Source organism: Uloborus diversus, chromosome 4 (assembly GCF_026930045.1).
Source record: "Uloborus diversus isolate 005 chromosome 4, Udiv.v.3.1, whole genome shotgun sequence".
Lineage (NCBI taxonomy): Eukaryota > Metazoa > Arthropoda > Arachnida > Araneae > Uloboridae > Uloborus > Uloborus diversus.
Window position 1 is genome coordinate 157787845 of NC_072734.1, and position 16227 is coordinate 157804071.

At 34.5% G+C, this 16227-nt stretch overlaps 1 protein-coding gene across 1 annotated transcript in view; it reads right to left on the reverse strand.

Moving 5' to 3' along the window:
* The window catches only part of LOC129221342 (1-acyl-sn-glycerol-3-phosphate acyltransferase epsilon-like), a 38054-nt gene extending 21856 nt beyond the window's left edge, over positions 1-16198 (reverse strand). The window contains exons 1-6 of the mRNA XM_054855810.1: positions 16122-16198; positions 15440-15635; positions 13180-13258; positions 4694-4809; positions 3420-3506; positions 1036-1126 (exon numbers count right to left, since the gene is read on the reverse strand). Coding sequence (XP_054711785.1) covers positions 1036-1126; positions 3420-3506; positions 4694-4809; positions 13180-13258; positions 15440-15635; positions 16122-16198 — 646 coding nt within the window. The remainder of the gene's footprint in view (positions 1-1035; positions 1127-3419; positions 3507-4693; positions 4810-13179; positions 13259-15439; positions 15636-16121) is intronic.
* Positions 16199-16227: the final 29 nt, after the last annotated feature.

Genomic DNA, 16227 nt, shown 5'->3' on the forward strand with positions numbered 1-16227 from the left:
GGACCAGCGCCCGAAACCTGACCTTTATCTGTACATCATCAAAAATAGACAAAATGCGTTTTTAGTTTCCTAATGTTCAAAAATGACTCGGAAATTTAATTTTTGAAACATTTTTGAGGGAGGTTCTTAAATCCACCCCTCACCTAACGTCTCGATAACCCGTAAATTGAGTTTTTAAAACTTTCTTTTAATAAAATTTCTGGGGAGTTCGGAGTTTGTTCAAAAATTTCGGATGGCCCCTCCCAAAACAATCGGCTGAATCCGCCACTGGTTAAACAGCCCCCAGAAGAGATATTTGTTGATGTGAAATATTTTTTTCCAAAAATAGTATGTATTTTTCAAGAGTATCTATGAAAGCATACGATGCATTGAGCACCTGAAATGTGTTTCCAGCATAAGAAAGTGACGGACACTCATTAAATAGAAACACTTAAAATATGAGCTTAACAATGAATAAAATACCAAGGCATTTTCTTGTGAAAATCATGCAGCCACACCACTGCACGAACCTCTGATAACCATCGTTACACAGAGCACACAAGAGCGAGATATTTAGCCTATATGAGGAAATTACGTCTTTAGTTAAAATTAACAATGATTCTTCAGTTTTTTCTGTTCTGAAAAGGCCGGTAAAGGCTTGAAGAATTTCTAATAATTTAACTTGCTCACGTCTGAAAATGTGTCTAGTTTCATCAACCATTTCGAAGAACCAGCAAGATTGGTTTTCTTGAACACTGATTTGCGATTTACGTAAATTGAATTAACTCATTTTTTATCATTCCCCTCAAAAAATTTGGCGGCTTGAGCCCCTATTTGCCGCCCCTGCTCTCTTGCTAATTTTGCATGTTTTTGTGCATAAAAAAACAATACAACTAAATTTAGCATGCATAAATAATGCATAAAAATGCAGCAGCAGTGCTTACACAAAATGAATTTCTTTTAAATTCAAGTACTGTTTGAGAGCTTGAATAAAAATACATTGTTCAAAAATTTCAACACTAGAAACAAACTATCTAACATGTAGTAAAATATTACCTCGGCTCTTGGCAAAAGCTCTGCTTTTCTCAATGATATCAGACGACTGAGGATTATATCTTGTTCCCTCTGGGAATATTACCATCCACGTCTGTAAGAAACAGCATTTGTAATAAGATGTAAATAATTTCATTCAATTTAGTTTAAAAATCAGATAAAACTGGATTGAGTTTTGAATCCACAAAAATATTAACTTAACACGCTATCTATTACAAAAGAAAACCAAGCCCTTATTATGCTATCAACTAAGCAATGCGCTTAAAATTATTTTCATATGAGGCAGTGAGAAGCAAAGGGATGTAAGTGGACATTTTCAAGTTTTGAGTGAAACGAAATTAAAGATAACATCCTAGGTAGGTTTTCATTGAAATTGTTTTCTAAATCATGCTGTATAGCAGCACCTACCAGGGCTAATAGTACCATCTCTTGCACCAAGACAGAGGAAAGGTTCACCTACCATTTGTACTGGTTTCGGTTGTTTTCAGATAAAATTTGCATTCAGTATACATCCTTTGCTAGCCACCCCGGGGGAAAAATTGAAATGAGGGGCCAGTTTTAATTTTAATCAAGCAATTAAAAAAATACTGTTTTATTGGTTTGATGATTTTTTACCTCCTTCTTATTCCAAAATTTGTCACGGAAAAAGGAAAAATTTATGCATGATAAACATAACATTTTTATCAAAGACAAAGATCAGTTACTAATGTTTCTCAGTTCATAAAAGAGAAGGCATGTAGTTCCTTTCAATCCTTACCATATAACAGATATATTCATTCGGAAATTGTTCACAAAATTGAGAGTGAAGGCAGAGCACCTGGCATCAAATGCCTGCATTTATCTCTCCCCCCCCCCCCCTCCTTTGATCAGGCACCCTGAGTACAATAACTTACAGTAGATATGCCGCATCGGTTTAATTGCAGCACCCCGAAAAGAGTAAGAGTCCGTCAAAAATTTTTTAAATGTTCAGAAATGCCAAATTGCCATAAGCGCAGCACATAAAAATGATGAGCAACTCTTCGATATTGTTGATATATCAGAGTAGAAAATACCCACTATAAAAAGAAAAAAAAGTTTTATTTGCTTGGGTTTTATCCTCCAACTTTTAAAAATGTGAAGAAATAAAAACGGAATCTTGCATTTAAATTGATTTTGGATTTTTCCCCAAAAATTGGGACCGTTTTGCCCATCTAGGATTTGACATTTTTTTTTGGCAAATACACTCTTTGTAAGGAAAGAAAATGAAATTTTATTATTTTAAAATCATGTTTACAATTTTGAATGAAAAATAATCATATTTATGTATGAAAAACGTTAGTTTCCTCGATCATTATTGAAGTGGTTCGTTATTGCGAATTTCTGTTATCTGTCCCTTTTACTTTGTACTAATATCAATAAAATATGTACAGTGTACAGGTTTTCATTTTTTGCTTCCTTACGTTCCTTTTAAGGTTTTACATCGCCTTTCTGTTTAAATACAGCTCCATTTCACTTGTAATCAACTATACAAAAAATTGGCGAATAGGAAATTCGGCTTTTCACGCACTTTTTGAACAGTCGGCCGTTTACTTTCATTAAAGCTTTTAAATGACGAGTAAATAATATATAATTGCATCAGAATGTGCCAGTATCTATTTCTTTATTGTTTCGTTTAAACAGCAGGACTGAAGTCGGGGCGATAAAAGGAAAAGTCGTAAACGCCGCAATGGCAAAAAAGTCACTTACAAAAATTTATCTTTTTAACACACAAATGCTGCAGCTTTCAGTTCAGAAATTACTGTAGTCAGTTAATGAAAAGCTCAGAATACGCTTGATTCTTTTGCTTTTCAAAATTGAAACACAGAAAATTATCGGTGCTGCATTATAAAAATAAGAATCAATGCACAATTAGAAGTGCTACACAAAAGATAGAAAAAGTAGGGGAAAAAAAGGAAAAAGTAGGGAAATAAGGAGAGAGCTCTAAAAATTAGAAAAAAAAAGGAACTCTTTGGGGTCTGGGTCCCTCTCAAAATGTTTTCAGGCTTTAGTCGCATTCTTTAGTTCATCTAGTTGAAATTGGAAACCTTTTCAAACTTGAAGTCCCAGAGTATGCACTTCATTCAATTTTTTTGCTCTTTTTCAGTCAAAAATAGCTCCTGCTCCTAATCTAATTAAACAGATTTTGAAATCACATCCTTGACTCTTTTTTTATTTTTTTTATTCATTCTTTCTGAATACAAAGAATTTACTGGTTTTAAATTCAAAAACTAATTTTTCCCACACAGTTTCACCTTTCTCAACATTTAATTATTTAGTTTATTTTATAACATTTTATATTTTGTACACAACAAAACTATGTTACAATTTTGCTTCAAAAATTTAATTTTCCCAACATAATATTTACTTACTGGTATTTTTTCACTTTGTAGATAATGCAAGTTTGAAATCATTTTATTAGAATCAAAATAATGCCTCTTGATAAAAACACAGCCATGCTAGAAAAAGAAAAACAGTAATTAGAATCAAAATCATAGACGAAAGATGAATATAGGTCTGAAATTTTTGATTTTCTGTTAGTAGCCAGTGACCTGTAAACTTTTTTAGCTCACTGGAATCTTCTCACACACACTTAATGAGTTGTTCTTTTCTTTCACTAACTTAATTTTTCTTGAATACATATTTTTAAACAAATACATAAGTAATAATCTGTAGCAATGAAAACCTCACATAATGCTCAAAGCGATTTAAAATGTCACAAAATAAATTACACACATGCAGAATTAATGAACCGAGTTTAAAAACTTTGAGACAAATTATAGATAATTTTTTTAAATGATTTATTAAATTACACATGATTACTTCTACCACAAATTCATACCTTTACCTACGGCCAAACATAACAAGATGTAATATAAATAGCACAAAGAGGTGGTAGAGGTTGAAGATTGGTCTTTTCTTTTATTCACTTGCATTTATTGTTTTTACAAGAAAAATCCACGACAACTATTTGACAAGTGGGGAAAAAATTCAATGCATGCTTGACAAAAACCAAAGCTCAAGTTAAAATTAAATTAAAACTATCTAATGAGGAGATAATTTTTCCAGAAAATCAGTACTGCAATGGTATTCTGGTGCACTCTGGCACAAGTGCACCCTATATCAAACATGTGAACTGTTAACTTAAAAAGTAAGCTTCTTTACTAATAATAAAGCTGAAAGTCTGCCCGGAGGATGTCTGGATCTCTGTGACGCGAATAGCGCCTAGACCGTTCAGCCGATTTTCATGAAATTTGGCACAAAGTTAGTTTGTAGCATGGGGGTGTGCACCTCGAAGCAATTTTTCAAAAATTCAATGTGGTTCTTTTTCTATTCCAATTTTAAGAACAAAAATATCGTAAGAAGGACAAGTAAATTACGAAATTATCATAACCTGGAACCATAACATGGGTACAAGCCAATTGGCGAGAAAAGTCACCATACGTTATTTGTAAAATACAGGCGAACCAAAAGACCTTTTAATGCAAAGCCGTGCGGGTACCAGTAATAATAAGATAAAATCTAACCAATTTTTAAGATTGTCATAGCAAAATACTGTAAATAAAATACTTAAGCATAATTTTTTTAAGATAAGATACATAAAATAGAAAACATGACACATTTAAATGGAAGAAGCAATACACACCTCATAAAAATAAAATCCGTACATTGGAACAAGTTGCAAAGAGTCTTTCATTACATAACGAACATGACCTATAGATCCTTGTCTATCGGCCAGCATGTGAACAATGACCCAGTCAACTATGAGACAAAATAAAATATTCAGTAAAATTGAAAGTAATTTAAATTTTTATTTTTAAAACAATGTTACACATTTTATTTTATTCATGATTAGGGTACTCAGACACCTTTCATTGAAAATCAGGAGTTTTTTGAAAAGAGTAGTTCTTGAGATCTCAAAATTTTGCTTTATTTCCAAAAAACAAAATCCTAAAAACATCGTACTCAAATATATTTTTAGAATTAGATGATATCTTAATGAAGCAAATTTTTGTCGTCGAAAATCTTTTTTAGTCGGAGCAAGATACAGAATTGAAAGAAAAAATCTGTAAAACCAACAGAAAAGATATGCCAACAATATTTCTTGCAGTCTTGTACGAAGAGCCAGGAAAAATACATCATGCTATATTGAATCATGGTGGCTTTTGTTAAGACATTAACGAAATGTTCCATCTCAAGAATCAAAAATAGCAAAAATAGCAATTTTAACTTTATTAACCCTTATTTTCAACAAAAGTTCAGGAAAAAATCAGGATGTGAACTTAAATTTTAAAAAATTAGGACACATTTAAATTTTCCGGGGGGGAAGGGGTAATTTCAATTTTCCTGGTATTGATTGGAATGATTTTTATCCTGGTAATGGCAGAGAAGAGGAATTTTTAAAAGTAATTGGTGACTGTTTCTTAGATCAAATTGTAACTCACGGGACTCGAGAGGAGGCGATTTTGGATCTAGTTATCTGTGATGTAGGAAGTTCTGTTCAGGGGTTGTGTGTAGGGGATAATATTGGAGATAATGATCATAACAGCATTAGGTTCTGGATGAAATTTGAAGTGTACAAAGATGGAAATTTTAGATTTGTGTCCAATTTTAGAAACACTGATTTTATGCCACTTAGGCAGAGCTTGAAAGAGGTTTTTTCTTCATGATTGGAAAATAGTGACGCGGATCAGCAGTGGATGGAATTCAAGGAAAAACTAGCAAAAATGATTAGGGATTATGTTCCATTTAAGAGAAAAGGTGTTAGTACTAAAATTTGGCCCATGTCGTTCTCCAGAGAGATTAAAGAAGCTCTAAACTATAAACAAGCAGCCTTTCATCAGGTTAAGAAAACTATAATCAAAACGCAGATAGGCTCCAGTATTGTAAGGCAAGGCGAAATTTTAAGTATTTGGTACTGATTCAGAAAAGGCAATTGGAACAAGGCTAGCAGATAACATTGATGGGAGTCCTAAAAGGTTTTTTGCTTACGCTAATTCTGGGAAAGCTCGAAATAGTCAAATTGGGCCATTGGTTGATGAGCATGGGAATTTAATTCAAAGTGATAGGGATATTGCAAATGTTCTTAATAACTTTTTTCCCAATGTGTTTAACGATAACTGTATCTCAACAATTGACTCTAGCAAGACACAAGCTATTATGCAGCTTGAGGATTTTATATTTTCCAGGGAGGAGGTTTTATTTCATTTGAAAAAAATTAAAGCAACTAGAGCTCCGGGATCACATAATATTTATCCAAAAAGTTTAGTTGAATGTTCAGAGGAATTAGTGAATGTTATTTTCAATATTTTCAATGCTTCTTATAACTCAGAAACAGTGCCAGAGGACTGGAAGCTGGCTAACATAACACCTCTCTTCAAGAAAGGGTCTAAAGGTAATGTTGGGAATTATAGATCCATAAGTCTGACTTCAGTGGTTTGTAAGATTTTCGTAACTTTGATCAAAATTAAGATTATTAATTTCTTAGAGACTAATAGTCTGTTGACTACAGTATGGGTTCAGGAAAGGTAAATCGTGTACTACTAATTTATTGCATTTCTACGGCAAGGTTACCTCAGCTTTAGATAACAAAAAGTGTGGATGTTGTTTATATTGATTTTCAAAAAGCTTTTGATAAGGTGTTGCTCTTCTCAGCAGACTAGCCGATATAGGAATAGGAGGAAAAACTTTACTTTGGGTTAGAAATTGGCTGACTGGAAGGAAACAATGAGTAGTTGTGAGGGAAAATCATTCTAAATGGAGTGATGTTTTAAGCGGGGTGCCTCAGGGTTCAGTTTTAGGGCCTGTCTTGTTTATTATTTTTATGAACGACATCAATGAAAATATTTCCGGAAGCATGAACTGTTTTGCTGACGATGTAAAAGTTATGGGGATTGTAGAAAATGAAGACTAAATAAAACAGCTTCAAGAGGATTTAGATCATATTACTAAGTGGGCAGATAAATGGGGTATGGCAGTTAATGTAGGGAAATGTCAAGTCCTACACTTAGGTCATGGAAATAAGACTGCGAGTTATCATTTACAGGGTTCAGTCATTAATTAGGCAGAAAATGTTATTGATCTGGGTATCATAATAAATCAGGACTTCAAGTTTAGTCAACAGTGCAGCATTGCAAGTAACGAAACCAACAGAATGCTTGGGTTTATCAATAGCTCTATTTCAGACAAATCTAAGAAGGTTCTTCTGCCTCTATATAGAAGTTTAGTGAGACCTCATTTGGAGTATGCTGTTCATTTTTGGTCGCCTTATCTGAAGAAAGATATTTCTGTATTGGAAAGGGTTCAAAGAAGGGTAACTAGACTAGTAAGGGGACTTTCAGATTTAGATTATGATACCAGACATAATAGGCTTAATATTTATAGCCTGGAGCAAAGGAGAGTCAGAAGAGACATGATTCAGTTGTTTAAATTTATCAAAATCAAAGATGTTAATGTGTTAAATTTTTGCACAGAAAGCAGGACGAGGGGTCATTGTTTAAAGCTATTCAAATCTTGATGAAGAGGATCTTCACCACTTCTTTTTCACATTTTCCATAAATCAACTTTTAAAGAGGGAGAGAATTGAAGAGACCATGTTCACAACTCACAACTAATTTCTTTTTCTACTCACTGACACAATACACATGATGGAAGCCAACTTGCCCTTTTTCCCGAATAGCAGTTAAAAGATATGCCATAAAGTTATCCCGCTATTCGGTCAGGAGGTTTTTTCCAGTCATGCCTTCACAACTGTCTATAGCCATATGAACTCAGGCGCTCTCATGCATCTGCACTGTAGGCAATCGCGGAAAGTCCCATTACGCAATTATGGAGACCCCAGTTATTAATCTTGGGATTCCTGTCAAGTGTTATGCAATGTAACCGCGTGGAACACATACTTTTGTTATTTTTCCTTTGTTTTCAACTATATTAGACATTGTAGTTTTAGAAATTCCATATGTGCCAGCTAGTTTTCTCTGGCTTTCTCCATTTTCAATTACTTTTAATATTTCATACTTTTTATTAATCTCAAGTTCCACTAACTTTCCTTTTGAACCCTTTTTATATAAAACTTATAGCACAAAAAGCAACAAGCTCGACTCTCCCAGTTCATAAAGGCAAAATTAAAATGCCCTATTATCTCTTAATCCCTTGCACCAGAAACATGTAACTTTATTCATTACTCATTAGCAGGCCCAGATCTATGTACTCACTGTGCGAGGGCCCGCGTCCTTAAAGGGGCTAACAGCCCTAGAAATTGAAGAAAAAATAGGAAAAAGAAAACTAGCACTAAGTCTTATTTGCTTTACAAATAGACACCGCTGGCTAGTAGGGAGGAGCCCTACATATTTTGTTGCACGAGGACCCAAAATGTATAGATCCGGGCCCCAGAAAGTAGAATTCCTGTGTTGCCACAACCCAGGTAGCATCAACTCATCGGATTTTGCTCGGCCGATCATCGACTCCTCCTAAACTCATCGCGTAATGCACGCCGATATCGTTCAGATCAGAATCCGAGAACGGTTTTCGATGAGCTGTTTTTTATCGGAAAACTATATCCTTACGATCAAATTTTCCGATGAAAATTTGCCGAGCTGCATTTTATCGGAAAAATAGATCGTAACGATCAAATTTTCCGATGACAATTTGCCGAGCTACATTTCATCGGAAAAAGAGATCGTAACGATCAAATTGTCCGATGAAAATTTGCCAAGCTGCATTTCATCGGAAAAAGAGATCGTAACGATCAAATTTTCCGATGAAAATTTGCCGAGCGAAACTTCATCGGAAAAAGAGATCGTAACGATCAAATTTTCTGATGAAAATTTGCCGAGTTACATTTTATCGGGAAAAAAGGAGGTCGTTTAAATTTTCCGATAAAAATTTTCCCAATCTAAAATTTTTGGATATCTCCCAACTGTTAAAATAGGATAAGTTTTATTATTCGAATATCCGACTATTGATCATACGTAAGGCTATACATATCAACATTCAGAGTTGAGAATCGGAGGAAAAATGACTGAGACTTTGACTCTGAATCCGACTCAGGCTCGGACTGGCCCACCTGCCAACCTGCCCGAGGGCAGGTGCGCCCTTCCTACTTTTTAAGATGAAATGCAATGCAAACGCCTTCGCTGAAAAACAAAAATAAAAACTTGTCTTGCAAATTCAGAACGAAAATTTTCTAATTGATTTCAAAACTCTCATACCTTCCCCTCATTTTGAAGTTTCGAAAATTTTCCTCCAAGCCCGCTTTCCCTAATATTATCGTCTTAAATTTTCCGTCTTTTGAGTTTCAATTTCGAAAAATTGCCGGGAAAAGTTCCCTCTATCCCATCCCCTTCCTTCCCGTAATGTTTCCAAAGATGACCAACAAGAGCGTTTTTAAGACTCTTATTTCAAAAAAAAAAAAGAAAAAAGAAAAGAAAAGGGAGAGACTTTCGAATCTTCAATCAAAAAGACTGCCTATTCTGGAACTTCGATTTCGAAAACGTTCTGGAAGAAAGTTTCAAATCGCATTTTTTTCCCCTAACGTCATTAAAGATGGACGGAAATAACGTTTTAGGATTAAAATTAAAAAAAAATTCTAGAGGTGGAGGCCACTAGACCTTCTCTCTTTATCTTCTAACATCATCGAAGTGAGTCTAAAACTGCATTTTTGAATTACATGAACAAGTTTATTATTATTGGTAGAGTCGGTAAAGGCTGCCGTTTGAATACAGTTGTCTAGGCGTTTGTCAGCGAGTTTTTCTACTCTTATTTTTAATGAATTTTATAGTGGAAAAGTTGAATTTCGTATAGATATATAGCAGTGCGCATTTTATAACACAATGACCACTTGACATCAATGTCACTTAGTGGAAAAAATATCACCCAGAAGATGCGAAATCAAACCACTGGGTGACTTCAGAAATTCCGAATGTACTTATTCATTATTTTTTGTGAATTGCCGTTTTTGGCACTTGATTGAAAAAACTAGTGAAACGTGCCTTCCCTTAAAAGTTAACAAAGATGGCCTACAGTCAAGTTTTTGCAATTTCAATGGGAAGTCCACAAAATCTCTCCTCTCCCAAATAAACAAAAATTGTCTAAAATTGTGTTAAAAAAATTCCGGGAAAAGGTCACCAAACTCTCTCTCTCCCTCCACCCCCAACACATCACAAAAATCGTCTACAACTGTATTTTTATGACTTTAATTCCAAAAATTTTGAAGGGGAAAGTTCCGCAACCCCCTTTCTCCAATGCCATCGAAGATTGTCAAAACTTTTGAATTTTTGGAGCTTTAATTTCGAAAAAATCACCGGAATTGAAGACTTTTTCGAAAATGTCGTTAATGAGGGCTTTCAATTATGTTTTTAAAACTTTAATTCCGAAAAAATTCCGGGGGAGAGCCCTCGATCTCGAGTCCTTCTCCTAACGTCAATGAAGACCCACTAACAATATGTTTTTGAACTTTCAATATTGAAAATTTGACGGTTTACTCCTGATTCCATCCCTTCCCTTTACGCTACTAAAGATGTCTAACCATCGTATTTCAAAGCTCCAATTTAAAACAATTTCCAATGGAAAGTTCCAAACCCCGTTCCTTCCCCCTACGTCATAAAAGATGGCTTACAACTGCGTTTTTGAGACTTCAATTTCAAAAAATTTCCGGAGAGGAGCCCCCATGTCTTTCTTTCCTCATCTTTCAACATCATTCAAAGATCGTCTAAAACAGCGTTTTTAGAACTCCTACATCGAAAAGTTTGATTAAAAGTTCTGAACCTCATGTCTTCTGCTACTTCATCAACGATGGCCTACAATTGCGTTTTTAAGACTTCAATTCCAAAATTTTTCCCCCGAACCCCCTAACAATACTAAAAACCTTTTTAGCAATACTTAAGTTTTTGAAGCTTCATAAAACGACTGGGGTGAACTCATGTCTCTCATCTTTCCCTTCAAGAACACAAAGATAGCAAATTATTGTGTTTTCAAAAATATACCCTTACATTTCAAAAAACAAATCCGGAACGGGACCCCCAAACCTCCCTTCCACTTGTTAACCTCCAAATAGTCTAAAAAGGCGTTCCGAACAAAAATTTTCGGGAGAAAACCTGCAAACACTCCTTCCTTTGGGCGAATATTAAACAAAACTCAATCAACAAACAAATTCAAAACTATCTTCAAATTTTACTTACAAATGCAATTTTAGTATTCCATTATGTTCGGTACGTAAACTGGTAAAAAGAGGCTTTTGGTGCTGCAACCTTTCTTTTATAAGGAAAAAAATACAGTTGAGAACCTGAATAACAACTGAAAAAACTTCACGAGTTTTCAAACGAACCAAAAGTTAAAGGGTATAATTTAGATAATAGATCTAGAATATTAGTAGAAACTCTTTTTTCAATTTTTTATTCTTGTGTGTGTGATACTCGAAACACTTATAACTTTCATTCAAACTCTTTGAACGAAGAACATTATTCGAAAAAAAAAAAAAAAAAACATGCTTCAGTTCTAAAACTTTTTAAAAAAATTTATTTTCATTAGCCCTTCCCCCCTTAATGAATGACTCAATCGCCCCTCTCAACAGGATCGTCTGGATCCGCCACTGATCGCTCCCCTAAAATGATAGTCTATATCCTTTCCGCGACCCCCCCCCCCCCCATTGGCATGCGCTTTCAGAAAAATTGGGGTATGCACCTTTTTCAGGACCCAGTCCGACCCTGATCCGACTCCTGGATTTTGGAAGGATTTACTCCGATTTGCTGCAAAATCAATTCAACTTGAACTCCACGATTCCAACCCCGATTACCTCACTGGAATTGCGAACAAAATGAGATTCCGACTCTTGAATGATTTCTCTCTATCTCCAAAACAATTCCACTCCATTCAATTTGACTCCCAAAATTACCGACTCCGACTCGGTTTGCGGGCAAAATGATCGACTCCGACTCTTCACTAGCTGGCGCCAGAAGTATATTCACTGAATAAAATTCTCACTTTCCGTTCAGAAATCTGTCATGGCCTTGCCCCCCCGATAGATGGCGCCACAAATGATTTTCCATTTAATACATTATTTTCCTCCTTGGAAAGAGCATTACTTGTCTAGTGGTTAGCATATGAATCTCGTATTCCAGAGGTCTAGGGTTCGATTCCCGGCTAAAGCGACTTAGGTTGAGCTCATGAATTACGTTCATCAAAAGTTGTTAAATAAGAAATTAAATAAACAAGTTATTAAAAAAATTAAAATATATTAAATAATTGTCCCAAATGACGTCATCCGAAAAACCCCTCCTGAAAGTTTTCAAGATGGCGGAAGGGTCACGTGATCATCCAAGATGACGGACCCCCCTTCCCACTGTTTTTTTTTTCCTCCTGCTTACTACTTCTCATCCTGTTGTTACTACTTCTCATCGTATTTTTATCCTAAATTCAACGCCTCGGAACAGCACTGCTCGTATATTGCTCCAAATCTCATCGTATTTTCATCCAAAATTCATCGCCTCGGAACAGCACTGCTCGTATATTGCTCCAAATCTCATCGGTATAGGGAGCAAAATTCATCGGATTCCGATGATCGGATTCTACTATTGCCGATGACACATATTGGAGCAATTTCCGATGAAAACTCATCGGAATACGATCATCGTCCGATCAAAGTTTGATCGGATTTCAATGATCGGCCGATGAGTTGATGCTACTCGGGAACATATTGCAACTGAAAGAAAAGACTTTGAACTTTTCTACTGACACCTTTTTTCATTGAACAGAGTACAAAAAGCTATCTCAAAGAGAGCAACAAATGAAAAACAAGTTTGGAGAATAAAGAGCAGCATAAGCTTTATGCTGCTGTTAAGTTGGTTTTTTACAATACTCCAGACCAAATTTGGCATACATTAGTGGTCAAGATAGACAGGTGGTCAAGTTACAGAGGTTTCTCTTCATTATATGAGATAGGGCTAATTCCGTTCCTGACAAAAGCGGTCAACATAGACAGGTAGTCAACTTACAAGGGTGGTCAACTTTACAGGTTTTACTGTATTTGTATTTATAAAAATCGGGAAAATACTGATAATATCAGGACATCTAAGCACCCTATTTATGATTAAATATATCATTTTGATAGCAGAATTCATGATATTGGGTACTTACCAGTGCTTTGATGATTACTAATATATATTACTCTTTCTTTTTTTGCAACTACCTCATCAACGTTTCCATAAAGGATCAGCTAGATTAGAAAATAATTATATTTTAGTGAAAACTAACAGTGGGGAGGTGATTCACAATACATACATGTTACTCACTCAGAACAATTTTGATATGAGGATTCTTTCATCTTTGAAGCTCATAACTTACTGAACTGAAAAAGAATCCCTAGTAAAGTAGAATCTCATTTACCCGGATCAAATTTGTAGCTTTTTGAAAAAAATTATGTTCACACAGATTTTTTTTTAATTCTGATTGAATGCTCCTGCATCTATTGTACAGTAAAAAATGGCAATCTAACAAACACCACTGCAACAGTTCTTGGTTAAGAAATTAAGTGAAAAACTGCTTTGATCTCCTTCATGTCTTTTAAAAAAACTAATTTTGCTGTTCAATATGGTTTTTTCTCACAAAGGAGGGTAAGCCCGCCTATTTAAAGAGTTACTTTGCTTATTACCCACACTCACTACACAGATTGCATTTGGTCTCAGTTAGTCCAGATAATAAGCAAGATTATACTGTAACTTTAAAATAAATGCATAGTATACGCTAATTTATTTGCAATTTTTGTTTGTTTGGTTCTTTTGGACATTTAAATTGTTACAATACTAAAGACTACTTCTAGATGTCTTCTTATAACGTTTATTCTCAGAACAAAAGAGATGCACTGCTATAAAAGTAAACTATCTTGCCTAATAATTTATAAATAAATAACTAGCTTCACCCACATGGCTGTGATTGTGCTAACTTAAAATGCTAATAACTTTTCTCCTTGTTAATTAAAGCTTTCGGTCCCTTTGGACTGTAGGTAGAAAATTTTCGAAGGGGATATTTTTTTTCTGCTTTCCAATAAAGCTAAAATAGAAACACTACAATGAATATTTTTCAACAGAAAGAGCCATTTTCGGGTTGGAAAATTAAATTAAAAAAAAAGAACTACTGATAGAATTTTTTTCGAAACAGTAAGCCTTCCCAGAACTAACCAACACAAGCTGAAAATTTCAACGAAATCGGTCCGGTAATTTCAGAGCTTACCCTGGACATACACATTTGGAGATTGTTTTGTCAATATAATGCAATGTTTCAAAAAATAATTTTCCTCTTCCCTAGATATTTATAAAAGATTGTTATGTCAATGTATACTTGTCATGGTCAAGATAGAACTGGCATAAATAATGTCACCTTTAAATACTGCCAAAATCTTAATTATCAAATCGCCTTTTATTAACCAAGCATCGTAAATACTGCCATGCATCAAAATATACTGTAAATTGATATAAGATGTGAAAACAGTCAAATTCCTTTTTAGTGAAGCGAAAATCTCACTTTCAAGAAGACTTTGGCAATTCACAATTCAAATATAGGAAGCACGTCGTCAACATTTGTAGTATCTTGGTATCACGCACCTTGGACTTCCTTTAAATGGGATTCGATTGGATTGGGATGTGATTGAACTACAAAAGTATCTTCCTTGTTTTAGCACTTCAGACAAGTTGATGTGCCAATGTTTATTCTCAATATGTTTTCAATTTGTTTCGATGTTTTCAAGTTAATGTATATTGCCCGAACATTGATATGTTATAGTAAAGAGCTTGACAGTAAAAATTGAAACAATTCAATGACAATCTATTGGGCAGCAACATGTAAAATTTACGGCACTATTTATAGAAGACCTGTATTAAAACCTAAAAGTTGCAGCAATTATTTTTTTAGTTGAATTATAAAAGAAAATAAATGCCTTCACTACTGGTCAAAAAAAAAACTATTTTCCCAAGCCATGTCCCTAGTGTGTTTTTTTGTAATATTTACTTCATAAAAAAACATCAGTCAGAACCGCAATAGTCTTGAAAACTATTTCCACAGTATTTTAAGCAGCTAATGTCATAGACACCTTATAAAATAGAGTAATTGATTTTCAAACAACAAAACATCAGTCTTCCAAAAAAAAAGAAGATTTTTCCAACATAAAACAAATTTGTAATTTAAAAAGTTAACATAGGAAATTTGCATAGGAAAAAAACAAAACGTCATGCCATACATCTTAAAACATTCTATAATAAAAAGAAATAATAAGAGAATAAAGGCATGAAAAGTTATTTTTTTAAATTGAAGAAACGATATCATATTCTGTAACAAAGTAGGTAATCACAACAGTTCAAAAAATATACTTAATTAATGAATCAATAAATCTATCAACACTTACTTTAGTTCCAGCAACATGCTCAAAAAAGAAAAGAACAAGTTTTTGGTACACAGAATAATACATGTCATCCCCAGCTTGATAAATCCATGATGGTAGTAAACATGACATAAATCTCCATGTCAACCAAATAAGAAAATACTGAGGAACGACACCGAACATGACAATCGTAGGCACTACCATCTTCACATGTTTCAAGCTATACAAAATTAAAAAAAAAAAAAAAACTAATTAGTTGCAGTGGAATTTTAAGTAAAAACACGTGTTAATACAAAATGAAATTAAAACAATCACATGCAAGTTGACAGGCAAGACGATACGTTATTTCACACAGAAACCGGTCGTAAACATTCAACACATTACTCAATAAAATTAATTTTTCATACTTCCTACCGGTCTCTTGGATCGCCATGCCGCCACTGCAGAAAATTTTGTTTCATGCCGTGCTAGCAGGAAAAGTAGAGATACAAGAGAGCTCTTACACAAAATAAAAAGCCGGCATTGTGTGCTGAATAAAAACAGTGGCAGAAAACAACAGTATAGCTGCCGGTCGCCACTCCGTGCGCATAAACCTAACTTCGGCAGACACAATTTTGACTGTAGTAGATTATCGATCCCATATATTTCAACAAATGTTACTTTTTGTCACATTTTGCCGCAGAATAATTACTTCAAACGTGCTTACCATTCTTTGGCCGACATGTTACTGTGAAACTGTAACATTTTAATGAACATACAAAGGCCACAAGACTCGTGGGCCATTCTGCTGCACAGCACACACGCTGTACGCT